The sequence below is a fragment of the Exophiala mesophila genome (genome assembly GCF_000836275.1).
Source record: "Exophiala mesophila strain CBS 40295 unplaced genomic scaffold supercont1.3, whole genome shotgun sequence".
Taxonomy (NCBI): domain Eukaryota; kingdom Fungi; phylum Ascomycota; class Eurotiomycetes; order Chaetothyriales; family Herpotrichiellaceae; genus Exophiala; species Exophiala mesophila.
Genome location: NW_015622506.1, coordinates 4,366,728 through 4,386,216, shown reverse-complemented (window position 1 = coordinate 4,386,216; position 19,489 = coordinate 4,366,728). Strand labels below are relative to the sequence as shown.

The window sequence follows — 19,489 nt, the reverse complement described above, 5'->3', positions numbered from 1 at the left end:
ATATATATATATATATATATATATATAAATATTACCAATGTTCATTCGTCTTTTGGTTCCAGGCATCGCTGTATATCTGTATGTACATTACCTTGCTCAAGTCTGTCTTGAAATGGCCGATCTCCTCGACAAGTTCTCGGTTCTATCCAATCTCAACCCCCTAACCAGCGGCCATGTAACGTTTGCTGGGAGTCTCCTAGATGGGCCGAGAATCTAGATATCGAGGCCTGAGAGTAATCCTCCACGGGCACCTCCATCCCGTGCCTCTCAAGGGCCTGATCTCCGACCGCACGAAACTTTTCAACTGTCTATCTCACCACACCAGTGGCCTCCTCGCTCTCGTCACGCGTCGGCACTTCGCTCGGATGCGGAACACGCAGCTCTTTTCGTCCATTCGTCTTATAGTACAAGACGACGTCACCTCCTGTCCTCCACAGGTGCACCCTCAGACTCGCCAGCGTAATGTTGGGGTCCACCTTACGACCCTGGCAGTACAGCTCCAAGTATTCCTCCGGCTTGAGCGCATCGGTGCCATCTGGGTTGGGGTGCTCCGGGTCTGCTGGTGCCTCGATGCGTTCCGCGATGTACGCCATGATCTTCTTAGCCCGGAGCATTCGGTTTGCGTTTAGTCGCGCATTGCCGTCTGGCGATGCGATGCTCGGCAAAAGATTTTCCCACGGTTGCAGAATGAAGCTGACTTTGATGGTGTCCTTGTACGGAATTTGATTCTATCGGCCAGTCAGGTTAGCAAGGTGCATGGGCATGGACGAGAGTTCTAATCGTAGGATCGGAGGGACCTGATCACGCGCAAGCCAAAACCGGGGAGCACAGATCATCAGGCAACCAGGATCATGGGAGAGACACATACCCGTAGCAGTAACTCGCCCAACCATGTTGGCGCAATCTTCTCCAGAATGTCCACCTCGCTCTTCTCACCCAACTCACCAATCTCACCCCTGTATTGATCTGCCAACCCGCCACTCTCTGGATTGTCCTCTTGTATGATGATAGTCGTGTGAGGTGGTGGTGTTAACACGGGGGTTTCATTCGGCAAGCTCGGGGTGATTCCCGGCGGCAGCGCCTCACCAGGTTTATGCTCCAAGTGATCTTCATATTCCTGCCGGATTCTCTGCACCACGCCGTAGAAATTATCCTCGATGACTCTCTCCTCCTTCTCCGATGACTTGACAGACGCCGTGTCGGATTTCTCTTCCTGGGTGATCATCGGTGTCTTGGCCACTTCGGTCGAAGTCCGAGCGAGTTTCTTGGGGAAAGCCATGCCGGAAAACTTCTTGCCAAATATGCCCTTTTTCCTCTCTTCGGTAGGGGAAGTGGGCGTGGCCAAAGCATGCTGCGAGTTGTCACCGCCTCCTGGAGTATCAGGGATTTTGTTGCTGTCAGATGAATCCTCAGACTGGTTGTGAGCGCTGCTGTTTCGTGAGAAGTAGTCGCTCGAGGGATCCGTGATGGTCGCAGTAGTCGGCGTCGGCTGTGTCGGACGAGAATTGCCATCGACCGCATCAGCAGACTCTTCGGCCGTCGACGTCAAGGTTGTTGTCAGAGGAGAGAAGCCAGGGGTAGCAGCGCCGATAGCTAAGCCAGGGGTAGGTGGGACCAAGCCCGGTCCGTTGGGGGCTCTGGGGGTGGTCATGGTGCCGGGAGACACCATTGGCGTTGCACCTACCGATCCTGGCAAAGTGATGCTGGTTGGGGCTCCAGGTCTGATGAGTCCAGAAGCTGGCGGTGGAGGTGTTATCTGCAGATTGGTTCGGTACTCTTCATCCCTACGGATCTCCTCGTCGAGCAAATTCGAGAAGAGGTTTCTGAGTACCCATTTCCCTAGATTAACTAGAGACACACCATGTTAGAAGAATGTCTCGCTCGAGTTGTTCAATGGACCTACTTCTCTGATCGTCTCGGAAAGAAAGCTTGTCATTCAAGTCGAGCTCGTCAGCATAAACCTCTGCGTCAAAGGCATAGTTTTCCTCCAGCATGACGGTGATTTTGCCGGTTTTGGTGTCTACCGCACACCAATTGGCAACACTTTCGCTGTTATTGACCTCGGGCACCACCTCGTCAAGGTGTCGGCGACCAAATGACTTGATCTGGATGCACTGATACGAGTTAGTGGGTACATGCGATTGGCAAGAAGGAGCATACCTTTAACAAGTCCCACAGCACCACCTCGCCTGCTGTGTCCAGTGTGAGGATCCGCTTCTTGTCGTTCAGCATGACATGCTTAATGAGGCCGTTTTGACCCTCGATGGTCTCGACGGGTTGTCCACGAATGGGAACAACGACACTAAGGTCATCTGCATTTATCACCTCGGAAGCTTTCCGTAAGTTTGACGAAGAGGAAGTGGGGTGTCTTCCGAGATATCTTCTCCCAGGATGGACTGCGGTGTTGGAGACGCGGAGTACTGCGCTGTAAGGAATTCTTTTCTTGCTGTCAAGACCATTGGTTGGGAGGCCGTTGACTGCACCATTAGTTGTTCCGTTGACCACAGGAGGGTTGACGGCATCATCTGGGTGAAGAGAAGATCGACCTTCAGGGCTCTTTGCGCGTTCGTCATGGGGGGAGGACGGTGGTGTCTCAATTTCGAGTTCCGTGTCTACATTAAGCCATCGGTTGACGCTCGAGCTCGAAGTGGCCGTCCAGACTGAGTTACCGACGGGCAAGACACGCGAAATACCATCGTGCTCTTGACACACAGCAACTGAGACACCATCGTCGATCTCCATTGCCCGTCGGGTGTCGGTCTTGGCCACTAAACCTGACTTGTCGCCGGAATAGAAGACTGCAAGGTTGGGATCGCTGGAGTAGAGTGACCAGACGCTGTCGTTATGCATGGTCAGTGTATGGATGCATCGACCAGCAGTCACCGACCAGACTTTGATGGTTTGATCCGAGGATGCGGTAAGGATCGTGTCTTCGTCGTCGCTGATCAAGATATCTCGGATATTGTCGGTGTGACCGACGAGCTTGGTGATACTTCGACCAGATCTGACATCCCAGAGGCGGGCAACACTCTCAGGTCCACCACTGGCCAGAAGAGAGCCTTTGGCACGAAGTGTGTAGATGGAGCCTTTGACGACATTTTCTGCCTTGCCAATATCAATCTGCAAGGTGTTTCCCCCTCCCGCTAGATCCCAGAGATTGATCTTGTGGTCTAGACCGCCCGAGGCGACCCAGTTGGACGTGGCACTGGGAGTGGCTAGGCATTTGACGTAGTCGCTATGGGATCCGATCGTGTAGGCGTGTGTCGTTTCGTGGCCGTGAGGGCGCCAAAGCTTGACGGTGACATCTGACGAGGCCGACACAAGACCGAGGCTGTTCTTCACCAGGACAATGTCATTGACCCAGTGGGTATGAGCTTGAACCTGTCTGCGAAAGGTATGTGTGGGTTCCTTGTCCGTGTAAGAGGGGGCGTTTTGGGCATCGAGGTCGATGTCCCAGGCGCAGACGACACCGTCTCGTCCACCCGTATATCTGCAACCACAACTCAGCGTTTGATTCTTCACTCTTTCGTCACGTTGGCGCTAAGACCGTGGGCGTACAGTATAGATCGATCCTCGTCGAAGGCGAGTCCATTCACTCCGAGTCTATGTCCGCCCGGCGAATTCGCCAAGGGCAGGACTGGTACGGCATGTCAGCGGCGAATCTATCCCAGAGGGGCGGAGGGGCTGGGGAGGAGGAAGACGATAGGGAAGGGTCTGGACATACCATAGCTGATCCTCTGGCGCTTCTTCTTGGCCATATGCAGGCGAGAGAAGCAGTTGAGGAGGAGGGTAGAGAAAAGACCAGACGGGTGGGAGGCGTTATCGCGGGCTATGGAATCTAAGGTTGCTCAGCCCACCATGATTTCGTCGGACTCAGTTCAGACTCGACTCGGACTCGGGAATGCACCGTTGTATGGAAATCTGCCGCGGTGAAAGACCATGGAGGAGAATGGCTAAAGTCGAACAGTGGAGGAGGTGATATGAAATGGTGGCAGCGACGGGCAGAGGTTTCGAGGCAACCAGGGCAGAATCTGGGCTATTGCTTAGCAGGATGAGCTTGAGGATAAAGGCACACGGGCGGCACTTGAATGAACTTGGTGCGGACGTTAGCCCAAGGCAGTAAAGTGACGGTGCAAACTGGAGCGAGGGAGGGTGTCCCGCATTCCAGAAGCCTGTGAGGAGAGAGAATTGGAGTGACTTGCAGGTACTCTTGTTAGCTGCATGACGCGCCTAACCTGGACGAGTTAAGCGCGGAGGACAGCCCGCGTGGCTTCCTCCACTGTACGGAGTAATTAAGTCTACGGAGTAGGTAGAGGTGACAGGAGCCCCAGGAGCAAGCAGGAGCCAGGCACATAGGCACTCGTGGCACTGAATTCGAGGCCGAGGGGCACCTGAGGTGGTCACTGGCTGGACCTGAGTCGCCCCCCGGCCCCCCGGCCCCCCTTGCACCTTTCTGCTCGTCGTCTTTAAGCTACCTAGGTACCTAAGTACCCAAAGAGGTTCGATCATCGATCGCGCCTCCTATTATTGCCATTCATTCCTATTGCCACCAACCACCATTGCTACATACTCCGTATCGCCGCCGTTGTTCGACAATTATTAGGCTATTCGGTGGCTATTGCCCACCGGCAAATCTTCGCCAACCACTAGTCTCGTAAATCCCAAGGGAGGCACCGAAGGGCCCCTCTGGCCCCTCTGGCCTCGACACCTCAACCGAGGAGCCTCTTAGGGTTGAACTCTCCCCAGGTTCATCAACTCTCTGTGGCTGCGCCATCCCAACAAGATCGCCAGTGCACATTTTGTTATAGATTGAAGTATTCTCATTCATCACAATATCAGACATGCTATCTACATTATAATCAAAGTCCAGAGCCAAACCACTCCGATCGTTTGCCTTGATCAAGATCCGAATCAAGCGCCATCTTCTTTGTCGCCAAGTTCCACATCAAACATGCTTCCACCTATTGTTCTGGAGGAGTTTCCAGTCGTCATTGATTCCGTTCCTGTACTCCTGTCTTCGTCCAAGTTGGCCCAAACGCATCAGAATCTCTTCTTCATAGCCTTGATGGCCTTGTTCTACACTTTGGCCGGAGGAGGGCCTCCTGATCCTGCTTCAAGCACATGGGTGTGTCCTTCAGCTCGATGAATCGTCCCATTTTCTTCTTGATAGCACACCTTGGCCCCGAGGATCCACTCGTCCTCGAGAACTTCTTCCATGCTGGCGCGTTCTGACGGGTCAACTTTGAGCATGCGTCCAATGATATGTCGACTTTCTCGCGGAAGGATCCGGAGTAATCTCCAAGGACCTTTGATGACCTCTTGCTTTTCACCGCTGGATGTGGTTGGCCGTGAATCCGAACCCTCGTGAGCGTCCGAGTGATGGTGTTGATGTGAAGAACTGCTGCCATTGGCTTCAGACCCTCTTCGATGGCCGTCGTCTTGTGGACTGAGGTGTGACGCTCTCCGAGGCTGAGAATCTGGGACCGGGGTGCCTGGTGTGGGAGGTGACACAAACAACTTGTACGAATTATCGATGATTCGAGGTTGCTTCCAGGGAAATCTCCGCAGCGACATACAGCAAAAGATGATGGCCAATGACCAGATATCTGTGGCCGTGGGGTCATACTTTCGTTCGTCGTAAACCTCAGGTGCGAGATACGGATCAGAACCAACGATACCTGTCCAGTGTGAGTTTAACGTCCGCCAAGCTGCATCTTGATTACTTACCGGTCGCAAGAACAATGTCGTTTTCGAATGGATACCGGAAAACCGTGGCACTGCCAAAATCAATAATTTTCATAATGCCATGTTCACTGATGACCACATTGTCCAGTTTCAGATCGCGATGAGCAAGGCCCATTGAATGCAAATAGCTGACTCCGTTGACGATTTGCAAGAACGAGCATGCAATCTCTTCTCGAGTCATTTTGCCCGTCATGACGGTTGCGAATAAGTCGTAAGGGGCGTACTCCATCACCTCGAACCATCGATGGTTCTCTTGGATGATGTCCATGGTTTCAATAATGTTGCCGTGGTGCAAGGTCGATCCAATACAGAACTCAGCAGTCACCTTCTTGGAATAGTCCTTTTCCGACTCCCATGAGTGCTTTTCTCGGAATTGTTTGACAGCAAAAGTGACACCATCGCTGCTACGCTTGAGCAGTCGCACAGAGCCACCTGCACCGGACCCCAAGACCTTGCCAAACTTGCCATACTTGGCTTCCAGACTGTGGTCATCCGCAAACGGAACATTGGGCGGTGGTGCTTGATGAGGAGGTGTCCGCGTCCCGGATTTGGAACTGCTCTTGCGCGAGACTGGGACCGAAGGCGCGGGAGAATCGGAATGTCGATCGTGCTTATGGTGCTTGTCTTTGTGGCCAAGCCTGAAAAAACGCTTCAACTCGGACATTGAACCATGTTTCTTGCCTTCGAGGCCAGATCTCTCACTACCACTGTCGGTGACGTGTGAATATGGGTCTTTCTTGGATCCAAAGATGGAACTCCGCTTTTCCGAAGCTCCTAGATCACCACTGCTACCGGGCCGTGGGAGTCTCTCGGCGGCCGCTGCAATGGCAGGAGCTAAAGATCCCCTTCCGACACTTCCAAAATGTCTTTGCTGGCTGGCTTCTCGCTGCTCAGTCTTCTCGACCTTGGCCTCGGTGAGAGCTGCGCCGGCTCTCGACTGAGGTAATGTGCCTGGTTGTGGTGAGGCTGGTCGCAGCGATGGTGTTCCTACCGGGCTCTCGACGGGGCTTGCCGATTCAGAAGGACCGATTTCAAATCGAGGTCTCTTTGAGTCTGCGCCCTCGTGTCTCTGTGGATGGGGGGTAGCTTGTGATGGAGAGATTGACTGTGATAGAGATCTTCCTTGGAGGTCCGAGGGAGGGGATGTCTGGGGGGTGATGGCTGATTGTCCTTGTTGCCCACGCGTGCTAGTAACCGAATCTGCTCGGCCATCCTTGGAGCCGTGAGGTGTTAGGGGCGGTGAGTGGACAGCTGAGGATACGGAACTGTGGCCTTGTCGTGTAGAGCCACGTGGAGTGCCGCTTGCCTCACTCTCTCTCGAATGGACCTATTAACTGGTTAGCACCCGTGGGCCCGGATGTGTCGGGTTTCGAGCTTACTCTTGAGGCGGGCATAGAGACTGGTTCGTAGGCAAAGTTGGCCATTCTGTTTTCTTGCAGCCGGGACTTTTGGAGGGTCATGGCCAAATTCCTGATTTGTTCATGCGCTTCTGGGGTCAAATCTTCATCACGAGCGTCTCCTAAGTTTGAGTTTCTTCTGCTCTCATCGAGGGGGTCGATTTCTTCGTCTTGTGCGGCAAAGCGGACGTTGGAACGTTCGGCAGCTCCCGGGTCTGCACTTTTGTTTTCTTGCGTATTTGATCCTAGTGGAGAGATTAGCCCTGATTGATCATGGATGGTTTGGCAAGGTACCTTTTGAATCTTTGGGATCTTCGCCAGGGAAAAACATGGAGGAGAGTTTGGACGTCATGATGCGGGACGACCGGATCGTCTGTTGAGCCTGATGGCGTCTGGCAAGGATAATCGACCTCTGTCGGGGAGGATGGATGTAAAGCGTGCGGCCAGTCTAGGCAGAATGCGAGATGAAAACTGGAGGTAGGTCTCTGTCAATCTTGGTGAACACAGGAGCGAACAAGCCATGAGAAGGACGAGAAGCAATGAGGTCGAAGTTGCAGTCTAACAACACAGTGGGGTCCAGATGACTCTGTAGGAGCATAAATGACTTACATATGAAAGTGTGAGATTTTATGGACATAGACGCGTCAACGGACGCAAAAGAGAGGACAAGAAATGTGGATCGGGAAAGACGGTGGTGGATGGAGGGTCGCGGGTGGGGGATGAGAAAACGAGTGAGATAGCTGAGTGGTAGCTTGGGCACAATGGAAGGAGCAGCAAGAATAAGAGTAATATGACCAGAATAGTAGAGTTGATATCAATATATCTGAAGCGAAGAATGAATGCTGAGGTGAGGTGAGTTGAGGATGAAGCTGTAGTTGGAAGTAGATTTCGAGTCACAGATCGCAGGGACGGGTGGTGGTGGTAGTGGTAGTGGTAGTGGCGGTAATACCAAGTTGCTACAAGAGGCGATTCAATAGGTAGGTAATAATGATAGAATCGGCAAAACTCTTATTGCTGGCCAGGGCGTAGAGTGCGGGCGGGAGGTGGGATGTCCAGAGGTCTGAGTGTCTTTGTCTGGATTTCTACTACTGAGCCTCTGACCCTCCGACCCTCTCTTGACTCTCAGAGATTTGATCTGCCCCGCCCGCCCGACAGCCCGTCCATCCAGCGCCGCCCTACGCATAGACATGTGCGTAATGGGTAAGTTTGTTCTGTTAGTAGTACGGAGCAGGTATGCGTACCACTTTTTAGTGCCCACATGTCCTTCAGTGCAAACCGAGCAAACACGTGTCCCTCCTGAAAATCGCCGCGGCCGGCAACCCGCTTTCTTCACTCATTACCCTATATCTATATAGAATTCGGCAATTCATGTTTATCAATCGTGCCAACCCGAGCGTCTTATGTAAACACTGAGGCAGTGCACATTGAGATCCACCTAATATGAAGTGCGGTCGTAAGTCTTGTCCTTGTGTATAGCGGTGGTGCTGAGCGATGACATACTACTCAACCTGAGGTACACACACATGGCACCAGTACCTAGGCACGCTAGGTAAGATGCCTAATAAAATGGTGGTACGACGCACGCATGGATAATAAAATGCTGGGGGATCGCCCCTTTCCTGGCCGAGGTGCCGAGGGGGCCTTAGTAACTTGTGTTAAGTACCTCATAACCTAGAGCCCATGTACTCCGTAGGGAGTTCTTCTCCGGAGAAATAGGTATCTTACGTACCCTTGCGCAGGTACGGCCGCTAGATGACCCAATTTTCAATCAACGGTCAGTTCACAAAATTCCATGTCTATCAATTTAACAAGTCACTGGTCGTGTCTCTAGTTGGACCCAGAATTTGGATCTCAATACTCCATCTGGTGACCTCATTCGGCCTCCATTCTATCACCTGCAGACGCCACAAGCCAAGTCTAACCCTATGTCCCTAACTACATGTCAAACGCATGACCAATTGTGTCTGACCACCTAAAAGTAGATCTTCAGGGCATCGCTGCTTTCCAAAATACCATATGAAGAATCTTCGTGCGCTCCAATGTTCATCCATAGGAGGGTTTCTCAACTGTCGCCGTTGAGTTGGGTGGGGAATTTCCTGCTTCCCCAGCTCCTCCTACACGGGCTAGCGGCAATACAAGGCCAGCGACAGACCTAAATGCTGATGACTCTTCGCATCCGGAGCGCCCGGAGAAATAACCTGTTTTGGTGCGAGAGAGTTGCCTGAGAAGAGAAAAAATCTTTATAATTGATTACCCTCAAGGACGTCATAGCCGGGCGTCTTACATGCCGAATACGATGTTGCCATCCAGCAAACATCACTGCTTCGCGGATTTGTTATAGTAGCTATTCCTCCACAACGCCATCATCACTTGGCCTGTACTAGATACTCTGAATCAGGCTCAAGCTCCCCTCGACTGATTCGTCTGCCCTGCTGCTGAATCATATTGCCTTCCCTTCGCGTCATTCTGTCAGACGTCTAAACCCGCTAGAATGATTCAGCAGTCTTTGCAAGCCTCTGGGTATTCGGTATCCAGCCCGAGAAGATAGCCCGCGCCGATCTTTGACGGAGATAACCTTGGAGAGGTAGCGAGGTGAGTTGGCACCTTGCCTGGTATTGTGGGGATTTGCTGTGAGGCGTGACAACTCCCGATCTGGCTGATATCTCCACCGGTTTAAGCTGTTAATCGTGGCATCGAGACCGTGTCGATTCTCCTGAGTCGCAATCGTAGGTGATGCATTCAACGATGCAGCCGGTGTTCTGGTGTGGCTGACTCCAACCAGGAACCTCGCTTTGACAGCTTTCTCCCACTGTCGATCCAGAGCCCGATTCAGTGGTGTAATCTTTGCATCAATTGAACTTGTGGACAACAGAGCACTGCCGAGAGTTGACCGATCCCATAGGTCCTCCATGATACCTGGGGGGTGGTGATGGGCCTAAGGCACAACTTCGACTCCGACTGATTTGGCTTGAGCAATGACGCTTTTGCAGAGACCTTCAAGAGATAGACTGGAAAGCCGCATTTCACTTTGCTTGATCTTTGCGATCTCATAGATATGCTTCAGCGACACCTGACCAACCGTCTCCGTCCCAGGCTTCTTAGCACCCTTGATCTTGCCCTTGACCTCTTTAACTCCAGCGGCCTGCAATAGAAGCCATGATGTGTTGGGGGTTCGGATGTCAAAGGTGAAGGACCGGTCCGGTCGGACAATCACTCGAGCTGGTATAGGAATCCCGGGAGTAATATGAGCAGTACGAGCGTTGAATTCCTAAAGGCTTTAGCATTCGCAGACTCTAATCATGGTAGTTCCTCGTGTACCTTGCAAAAGTCCATACTTTTCACTCCTTTAGCACCTAGTGCAGGGCCGACAGGAGGACTGGGACTGGCATTGCCAGCTCCGACAATGAGCTTGACAATTTGATCTCCGACAGCCACCTTTTTCGACATTTCCACAGAACCGCAAAAGTTTGGGCTGTTGTGGGGTAGCCTTTCCAAATACTCTGCACAGATGCAGCGTCGTTTATGGGTTCGATGATGGAAGTCGATGGTGGTGAATTGGACTTTGAACTCGAGCGCGGATTCAAGGTTGTGAGCTGTAAAATGTTGCGACTTTCTCGATGTGGAAGGAGTTTCGAACTCCAACCTTTTTGCACCTGACCGTCTCAAGGCCAGTGTATAATTGGATGCACACCTAGAAGTCTCCTATTGGTAGGTGCATCGTGGCTGGAAAATTGAATATTATAGTAGGGGGAAGACCAGACTTCATGCCCGTGCTAACCTGCATATAGGCTGGTTCAAGCCCGGAAGCCTTGGCGCTCTGGCCTGCCTTGCGCCTAGGTCAGCAACAGTCATTTCTGGCTGGTCCATCAGGACGACAGTTCTCAATTTGTACTACAAGTATATCCTACGCGAATACGATGAACCTTGGATCAAATTTTCTGTTCAGGCAACAAAGGAATGTGATATTTCGACTTTATAAAAATTGAGACAATCAAGACACGAGGTCTTTTCCAAAAGTTCTAATGATCTGGTCACAATGTCAGGTCAGCCTTCAATGATGAGCACGTGACAATGTCCAGGGCTGTCGCTTCTTTCTACCTGCGCCGCAAAGGATTGTGGGCCTCCCAGACACATACCGCTCCTACTAGCCCCAGGCCCAAGGCTCCTGACAAACCAATGTGCTTCCCTAGAGCCAACCTCGTAGAGGTGTCCAAGCCCAGCCTTCGCGCCTATTGTTGTTAGCCTCCAGTAGGGCGAGGAGCCCGAGGAGCCTGCGGCCTGCCCAAATTACCTTTCCTCCACCTGCGGCTTGCACGGCTGTGACGTCCTTAACGTCGCCCATCACATCACTCTCGTGCACTTTTTAAAACACTCACTGTACTTCATTCCCATTTTGCACTTTTGCCAGGAATACCCTTACAATCAGTACATTTTACTACCTCTATCTCGCTCTTGTAACTCCCTCAGGCGCCATGAATTGGTTCAAGCAACAATTGGCCAATGTGGTTGGCACTGAGGAACCTGAGTATGGCCCAACCGCCATAAGATCCCTCAATACCCAAATCGAGAAGACGCCGTATACCATTTTAACAAGAGACGATTTGAAATGGAAAGCTCTTGGTACCACCAACGTGGAGACAGAGACATTCTATTTCCTTTGCGATGATGGCACCACCGCGATGGCCCAGGTCATCTATAGCAACGTTGGGTCAGTCAAATCGTCTTGGACCGCAGACCGTGGCTAAATGCTGACAATTCTCACAGAGGCCTCCACACTACTGCCCAATTCAATTCCAAAATCTTCAACCACGACGGCCCCGGAAAACATCTCTGGACCTCCGACCCCCTCAGTGACTACGGTTTCGACGAGAGCCAGACCAACTTTTACGCAGAAAATGTGGCGATTGAATTGAACGAGGCAGGCGATACCTATACCATCAAATCTGCCGTGAATGAAGAGAACATTGTGAATTTGACTTTGAAGAGAACCGCCCCTGGTTTCCAGGTGGGCGCTGATGGCACAAGTTACTATGGAACAGACCTAGAAAATCCATGGGCGCACATGCGTCATGCCTTTTGGCCACGAGGCGCCGTCAGTGGAACCATGCAAACCCGCACCAAGACATACCAAATTGTCGGAAGCGGCTTTCTCAGTTATGCTATCCAGGGTGGAAAGCCACATCATCTGGCTGCTCGGTGGAACTTTGTCAACTTTCAGGGACCTTCATACTCGGCCGTCTTGATGCAATACACCACACCTCAATCCTACGGCAAGACCTCTGTCAGCTTTGGCGGCATTGCAAAGGACGGTGAAATCGTTGTCGCGGGCAACACCGAGGTCAAACATGTCGAGTCAAAACAAGAGTCTGAATATGACTGGCCCGAGCCGACCGTCATTTCATGGCGATGGACCGGCGAAAAAGATGGTAAAGAGGTCGTTGGTTCCATTGACGGCGAGTTGCCACAGCGGACTGATCGAGTGGATGTTCTTGCTCATCTGCCCGGCTTTGTCAAGTCCTTCATCAGCGGCGCGACGGGATTGAAGCCGCATATCTTCCAAGTAAGTCACTTCAGCATGTGGTAATGCGATTTTGAATGCTATGATACTGATCCCTGTGCTATCTACAGTATTCCTCCAAAGACACCCTCACCCTCAAGTTAAAGATTGGTGACGAAGAAGTGTCAGAAACTGGACGGTTGTTTTCAGAAGCGACTTTTATTTCTTGACACGAGACATGACGCACGGTATGAACATTGTCCTGAATTGAATCACATCCCGCATAGACTGGACTACTGGTACTGGATACACTAAGCATTGGATATATTACCACGAGAGTCCTCATAATAATGTCTAATTCTCTGATATGGAGTTTCTTTTGGCTCTTGGTGCCTGGCCCGAGGGCCTGTTGTTCCAACCTCCCATGTTTTTCTATCCAAGATCCTTCACATGCCTCGTTGACGTCGACCCTTTTGACATGCCTCACCATTTCATTGTCTTGATGTCTCTCAAACTTGTGACTTGTCGCCTCTTTATAATTTCCCTTCCTCTTCCTCCTCTTCTTCTTCAACCCCCAACTCGTTTCATTAACCATTCTTCTTCTCTGCCTTCTATCCTCCCCACCCTCGTTGTTCAAGCTGCCTGTTCAAACATCTCTTCTTGTCAATTGGCAACTCTCTCCCAAAGATCTCAACACAATTCCCCCTTGTTTCATTTGACTCGATCCAAACAACCGATCTCAAAAATGGCCACCACCATGGCATCCTCTCATGTCTCTGCGCCTGTCCCTGCGTCTGGTGCAATGGACAAGGGTCTAGGTCTAGGAATTTTCTCTTCTTCTGGTATCCGTAGGAATACTGGACAACCATTCATCGGTCGCGGCTTGAATGTTCCCGGCGCGAGAATCAATAAGCGTCATCGAGTTGCGCGTGGTCAAATGGCCGCAATTCATGGTATTAGTATGTGAAGAACCTATGACCTATAACCCTTCGTTATGGAGGGAAGATGACTAACTTCCTGCCTGGTGTGTACCTAGCCAAACCCGACATTCGGTATGCTTGACACCCACTTCCTCAAGAGAGATTACTCACTCCATGTCTCTCACATTAGTCGACTCGCTCGCCGCGGGGGCATCTACAGGATCAAGAAAGACATCTACGACACTGTTCGGACCGTATTGGATACTCATTTGAGAGATGTGAGTTCAACCAAGTGCCTTCTAAGACTCAGAGTTCCTCTTCCCATTCTTGAATTACAAGACCTCTTCTGACTAGAGACTAACTTAATTGGAATATAGATCCTCAGACGTGTGACTCTCATCCTGGAGCATCAGGACCGAAAGGTGAGTAAATCAGGCAATTAGCGTTGGTCTTATGTCGTCGTCGTGTCATGGATCTACTATTTGTCGAGGACTGTCTCCGAAAAAAAAATCTATGCTGACCTAACCTTGTGTGCAGATTGTCAAGACGGATGACATTGTCTATGCCTTGTACAGGGTACGTTTACGGATTTGGATTCCCTTTTCTTTTTTTTTTTTGAGACATATCTGATCATGTGACTCTAGATGGGTCGACCGCTCTACGGGTTCAGCGATCCTGCGTTGGAGCCCTCACGGACCCGTGGTCGCCTTCCATGAAGAATGCAGAGTGTGCCTACCTTCCCACGGCATAAGCATACGCATACGTATACGCCCGGTCCAAGCTCGCACTTAATTCAGTATCGACGAAAACAACTACAATGGCCCCAGCGGAAAAGGATAAATACTTGCGTGGAGCCGATTGATTTACGGGCTACAATGAATCACAGATTCTCGACTGCTTGGAAACTTCTCAGCGCAGTGGTGAATGGATAGCTTCGTGTGTCGAGCTGTGATGGTGTAGGGGTTGGGGACATATGAGATGGATGCGAGTTTGGCCATGATAAATGGCTGATATGTCCGATCAATGGTTGGTTCAAATGGTCTCTAAATATGTGACTCGGCCTGAACCGAGTTTATGTAGGTAAATGAGAAGGACATGTGCAAGAACTGTACCGTTTTCGATGGTTAGGTGACAGGACTCGTTGACTCGTACAGGCCACAACCATCATCCTTCCTCTTCGCACTTTCCTATAACTTCAACAGAAGCTTGCCAGTTGTTTTCCGTCCTTCTAGATCTTTATGAGCTGTTGCGGCGTCTTTGAGGTCGTATATCTTATGGATCCTGATATTCAACTTGCCGTTTTTGATGAGGTCCAGTAGATCGTTGGCATAGTATTCCAGCTCCTCGCGGGTCACGATATAGTTCATGAGGGTTGATCGCATAATGGAGACGTTCTTGGCTGCTAGTCGGGCGATGTTGAATGGTGGGATAGCACCGGAAGCTGTTCGCAAGTCAATACTGGGTAGTCAAAACGGCGAGACAAGACTCGATTACCATTGCCATAATATACAACCTTGCTCTTCCTCTTGGCAACCTCGAGACTCCCCTCGTAGGTGTCTTTGCCAACGCCATCAAAAGTGGCATCCACGCCCTTACCGTCAGTCAACTTGAGCACCTGCTCTACCCAGGTTGGTCCGGAGCTAGCTTTGTAGTCGATGACATGGGTAGCACCCGTTTCCTTGGCCAACTGGCACTTTTCTGGTCCTCCAGCTGTTGCGATGATTGTAACATTAGGGATAGCCTTGAGCAGCTGCAAGAGCAAAAGTCCCATACCACCAGCTGCTGCATGAACAAGGATCGTGTCACCCGACTTGACAGGATAGGCTTCCTTGATGAGGGAGAGTGCAGTAAGACCCATAAGGAAACCACCGACGGCCTTTTCATCGCTGACACCGTCTGGGATGCGAATGACTCGGTCGGCATTAACGGCAGTATACTCTGCATAACCCTTGCCTGCGATCCAGACAACACGCTCCCCGACCTTGAAATTCAATGGGTTATCAACAGGAACTTTGGCAATTGTGCCAGCGGCTTCTTGGCCGATGACCAAGGGTAATCCTCCTGGAGCAGGGTACAAGCCTGTGCGGAAGTAAGTATCAATGAAATTGACACCGGAATAAGTGTTCTTGACCAAGACTTGGCCATCAGACAGGGTCGGAACCGGGTGGTTCTCGACATACGTGAGAACGTCAGCAGAGCCATTCTCGGGAACCAAAATGGCACGCTGGGTGCTAGGAACAGAAGATGCCATCCTGGCGAAGCTCTTCAAGGGGTTTGGGTGGAGGGCTGAGGCAGGCCGTCTGGCGCGGAAAGAGGTAGAATATGAGCAGGTCAGGAAAGGTTTTGACGATGTCGTGTTCAGCAAAGCTGTCGCTAGACGGTTTGCTGTAGATGCGGGGAAGATGCCGTTGTTGACGATGGCTCCGACGAATCTTGAGCTGGCAGTTCGAAGGTGGCTCATGGAAGTTAGGCCACGGACAGTACTTGGACGAAGGGCTGAGACTAAGTATCGATTCGAAAGTCAATGGGTTCGGGAAATGTATCTGAATAAACAGCTGTGGTTGGATTCAAAGTTCGAAAGCTAAAGGCCACCACGCGAGCTCATCTGAAGGATTAACAATCAAGATGGTTTCTATCTTCAATCTCTCCAAGATTCCGCCGGGAGGTGGTGCACCTTCCGGGCAGGTTTCCGCAATCGTACCTTCCCTCCCTAGTAAGTAACGTTTGTGCGTCGCGCCTTCCCCCGAAAATCAACAAGATAGGAGGGGCATGCGCGGCCGAGGGGCCTGTTCCCCGCATATTCGGAGGATGTCACCATTCCCCGTCAAAACCGCATTCTCCTATTCTCGCTGTCGACAAGCCTCTATCAATGGCTTGTCCGTTGATAACCGATTCATCGAACCGCCCAGCGAAAGTTGCCCTTGTGCCCTCTCAACGGCAAACATGGAGAAGAGACTTACTTGTGTTGATATGGTAAGCAGGTGCCCAGGATGAGGCAGAATGGTAAATTCCTCTCCAACAGCCTCATGACATGTTGACAATCCAAGGGCGTGAGTCTACGAAACCGGTCCCGAAACCTCTCATGGCCGGTGCATCTTCCCAGTGACTCATGAGTCCTAGGTCGCTGTAATTCCATTCTAGACGATTAGACTGGTCCCCAAGTCGATCCCATCCTTTCGACGCAGTCTCAACAGCGTCCCCGCGACCAAATGCATCGCTTGGTGCTGTTGTCTTCTGCCTCTCTATCAAGCATGAACATGCCTTGTTCCGGAATAATCGCACTCCATTCAATCCGAGAACAGAATTGGGCTCGCCGTTCTGCAGGGAATACTTGCGCCTTGAGCCTCATTTGCGTGACACACCACTTACTTGGGTGCGGGTGCGCTTAGAAATCGATCCGAGCTCCGCGAGGCAGACACACTGCGAGTGCTCTGGGCATCGGGTGCATGGTCCTCGATTTGATGCCGCGCGGAGCGAGCCTGATTACAGGCATCAAGTCATGAACACCGTGAAGTGATATACGTCTGTTTAGCTACATTTCGAATGAGGCGGCTTCAAATACGAGTGGGAAGGAAGATCGTACAAGCGAGGTGTGGTCGGATGGCTGGTATGATCATCATAACCTGGACTGATACGGCATCATGTGAGAAGAGGGGTACCATGACATTTCCATCAAGGATCGATTGTAGCGGCCAGAAAGGGAAGGATGATGTTCATGCCCAGGATTGAAACAAGGCTGCCCTTGTATAGAAGCACAATGGCTGAGACGATCCGGCGCCCCATTTTGAACAGGTTGAAGCGTTTTAGGGAGGGATTTTCTGGAGGTTAGTCACTAGCTAGTTAGGAACGGCGTCTCTCGTTCTTTAGCTGCTAGACGACAAGAATGAGGACATTAGCAGTGCACTCCATCTCTGGCCACTGGCGCCGTAATGTTTGTATTGGGTGGCCGTAGCTTCGCCTCGCACGTACGACCCAAATCATGCACACTGGAATGGCTTGAATGAACTTGGGTTGAGCAATATGAGTTGCTGTCATCGTTGGCTCTTCAACGCTCGATTGTGCGACTTGTACAGTGTCCTGAAGTTGTTAGATGAGAACACAGCGGATGTAAGTGGTGGAAGGACCGGATGACATCGGTTAATTGCGAAGCATGACTGGTTCATAAGCAAAGAAACATCACTTGGCCATCGCTGGCTCCCTGCATAGTCGGGCGCGAGCGAGCATAGGCGGGCGTTGGGCAAAGATAGACTGATCAATTTGACAAACTCTCAAACGCCTCCCCAGCAGACCGGCTGTGTGGCACTGCTGGCTGCTGACGATCATTCCAGGAACTCTGCAGGTGTGAGTGGCTGGGCATGGAACCGATGGAAATCTTCCCAACCGATGAAGAACGGGCGAGTGAGCACCAAACACGAAGGTTTGCAGACCAACAGATGGTACTTTATGCTGGCCTTTTGTCTCGCCATGGCTTAGGATGATTATTAGTTGATCTGTTGCCACTGGGCCAACTCCACCGAGACTAGCTGGTGGCATGAGTCTAAGTAGTGGCAGTGTCCGTAAGTCATGTCAGGCATGCGAGCAGAAGGGTCTAAATCATAAGCACACTGACAGATGATGAGAGGGATTGGCAATCGGTTTGACTTGAAAGTGAACCGCAGTCTCACAAGCAGCAAGCACGCAGATACGTTTCAGTGGACACGACATGGGTTCGTTTGGCCTTTGGGTCAAGCCGCATGATATTGGTGCAGGTTGGGCTTGGATTCTTCCACTTGTGACAAATGAAGTGGGATCGAGAGGAGTCGGAAGTGAACTTGACTGGTAGTCCAAAGGTATTGTGCCGAGTGGACGACATCGTGACAGGGTGACAGGGTATGTACGGCTGCGAGGGCCCGAAATGGCCCAAGTCTGATAGAATAAAGGCCGTCTGGCATCTTTGGCACTACAGTGGGATGCGCATGCACCAGTCACTCCAGCTTTTTGCAACGCCACAACGGGTACCTACAATCCAAGACTACCTACATACAAAGTATGTATAATAGACATGGATAGAGTAGGTACTTTGACATTGGGCTTTTGCAGCCTTGGAGGTGTACGAGGTGACAGATCATTATATGTAAAATATACGTAGCGAGTAGCAGCTGCGACTAACGCTAAGTTGCCTACATAGCTCTAGAAATCACCCTTATACACTCTCTCTAGGGCTGAGGGGGCACTCTCTTTAGGCACTCTCTCTAGGGCTGAGGGGGCACTCTCTTTAGGCACTCTCTCTAGGGCACTTCTCTCCAATTCTAGTGGTGTCAGTACCACTCATAGGCAAGTTATGTGTACTATGCCCGAGGAAGGGGCGCGAGGGGGCGTGCAAGGTTACACTTGGATTAGGCGACCCAGTGTCACTCACTCGGCATCCCGCTAAGCTTGTTAGGCGGGCATGCGGCGAGGTTAGAGCTGCAGAACCGGAAATATGGGGGGACGTGGGAGTGTCAACCGTGGCTGTGAGTCGTGGCAACATTATTCATCATTGTCAATATTGAACTTATCAAGGAAACAATTGGGTAGTTGGGCTTGGACAGGTTCTGATGGCGATTTTCCTAGTCGACCAAATGGCCCAAATGATGGAAAGGGAAAACGCATGGTGTGATGAGGTCCAGGGAAGAGACAAGAAGAGGGAGGGTATCTACTCATGCTACTGTACCTAGATAGGTAGGTATAGTTAGGGACTAGGTACCTATTTAATAAGTGCTTAAGGTGCCTGGTGCAGCACTGGCTGCGGGGTTCGCCTGCTCTCAGCAACAATCAAATTAGTACTCTTATTATTTACCCTGTGCAATTAATTCTACGTGCATACGGAGTATGTACTAGGCATGAATTACTATTCGTATGCACATTGTCATCAATCACGACCAATTAACTAACTGACGATTTACAGAATT

General features: G+C 51.1%; 5 protein-coding genes across 8 annotated transcripts; 1 reads left to right on the top strand and 4 right to left on the bottom strand.

Moving 5' to 3' along the window:
* Nucleotides 1-34: 34 nt before the first annotated feature.
* On the bottom strand, nt 35-4,036 carry PV10_05074 (uncharacterized protein). The gene is made up of 6 exons (XM_016369684.1): nt 3,725-4,036; nt 3,559-3,637; nt 2,161-3,490; nt 1,904-2,114; nt 869-1,848; nt 35-728 (listed from the first exon to the last, which is right to left on the bottom strand). The coding sequence occupies exons 1-6, from the start codon at nt 3,756-3,758 to the stop codon at nt 309-311; spliced, it is 3,054 nt and encodes a 1,017-aa protein (XP_016225472.1). The 5' UTR covers nt 3,759-4,036; the 3' UTR covers nt 35-308.
* A 761-nt stretch (nt 4,037-4,797) lies between these two features.
* On the bottom strand, nt 4,798-8,207 carry PV10_05073. 3 transcript variants are annotated; one of them, XM_016369681.1, is made up of 5 exons: nt 7,752-8,207; nt 7,437-7,627; nt 7,125-7,387; nt 5,728-7,072; nt 4,798-5,678 (listed from the first exon to the last, which is right to left on the bottom strand). In XM_016369681.1, exons 2-5 carry the CDS (start codon nt 7,492-7,494, stop codon nt 5,077-5,079), a joined length of 2,268 nt encoding a protein of 755 aa, XP_016225469.1. In that variant the 5' UTR covers nt 7,495-7,627; nt 7,752-8,207; the 3' UTR covers nt 4,798-5,076. The 3 variants fall into 3 exon arrangements, with proteins under 3 accessions (XP_016225469.1, XP_016225470.1, XP_016225471.1); XM_016369682.1 differs by having other exon boundaries at nt 7,437-7,613; XM_016369683.1 differs by lacking the exon at nt 7,752-8,207 and having other exon boundaries at nt 7,437-7,681.
* A 1,097-nt stretch (nt 8,208-9,304) lies between these two features.
* Nucleotides 9,305-10,869, bottom strand: PV10_05072 (ribosomal protein L11). The gene is made up of 2 exons (XM_016369680.1): nt 10,461-10,869; nt 9,305-10,410 (listed from the first exon to the last, which is right to left on the bottom strand). The coding sequence occupies exons 1-2, from the start codon at nt 10,587-10,589 to the stop codon at nt 10,078-10,080; spliced, it is 462 nt and encodes a 153-aa protein (XP_016225468.1). The 5' UTR covers nt 10,590-10,869; the 3' UTR covers nt 9,305-10,077.
* Nucleotides 10,870-11,481: 612 nt separating this feature from the next.
* PV10_05071 lies at nt 11,482-13,073 on the top strand. Of its 2 annotated transcripts, XM_016369678.1 has the most exons (3): nt 11,482-11,850; nt 11,907-12,702; nt 12,771-13,073. In XM_016369678.1, exons 1-3 carry the CDS (start codon nt 11,615-11,617, stop codon nt 12,867-12,869), a joined length of 1,131 nt encoding a protein of 376 aa, XP_016225466.1. In that variant the 5' UTR covers nt 11,482-11,614; the 3' UTR covers nt 12,870-13,073. The 2 variants fall into 2 exon arrangements, with proteins under 2 accessions (XP_016225466.1, XP_016225467.1); XM_016369679.1 differs by having other exon boundaries at nt 11,907-13,073.
* A 1,469-nt stretch (nt 13,074-14,542) lies between these two features.
* On the bottom strand, nt 14,543-16,184 carry PV10_05070 (uncharacterized protein). Its single transcript, XM_016369677.1, has 2 exons — nt 15,054-16,184; nt 14,543-15,000 (listed from the first exon to the last, which is right to left on the bottom strand). Exons 1-2 carry the CDS (start codon nt 16,018-16,020, stop codon nt 14,747-14,749), a joined length of 1,221 nt encoding a protein of 406 aa, XP_016225465.1. The 5' UTR covers nt 16,021-16,184; the 3' UTR covers nt 14,543-14,746.
* Between the last annotated feature and the right edge of the window lie 3,305 nt (nt 16,185-19,489).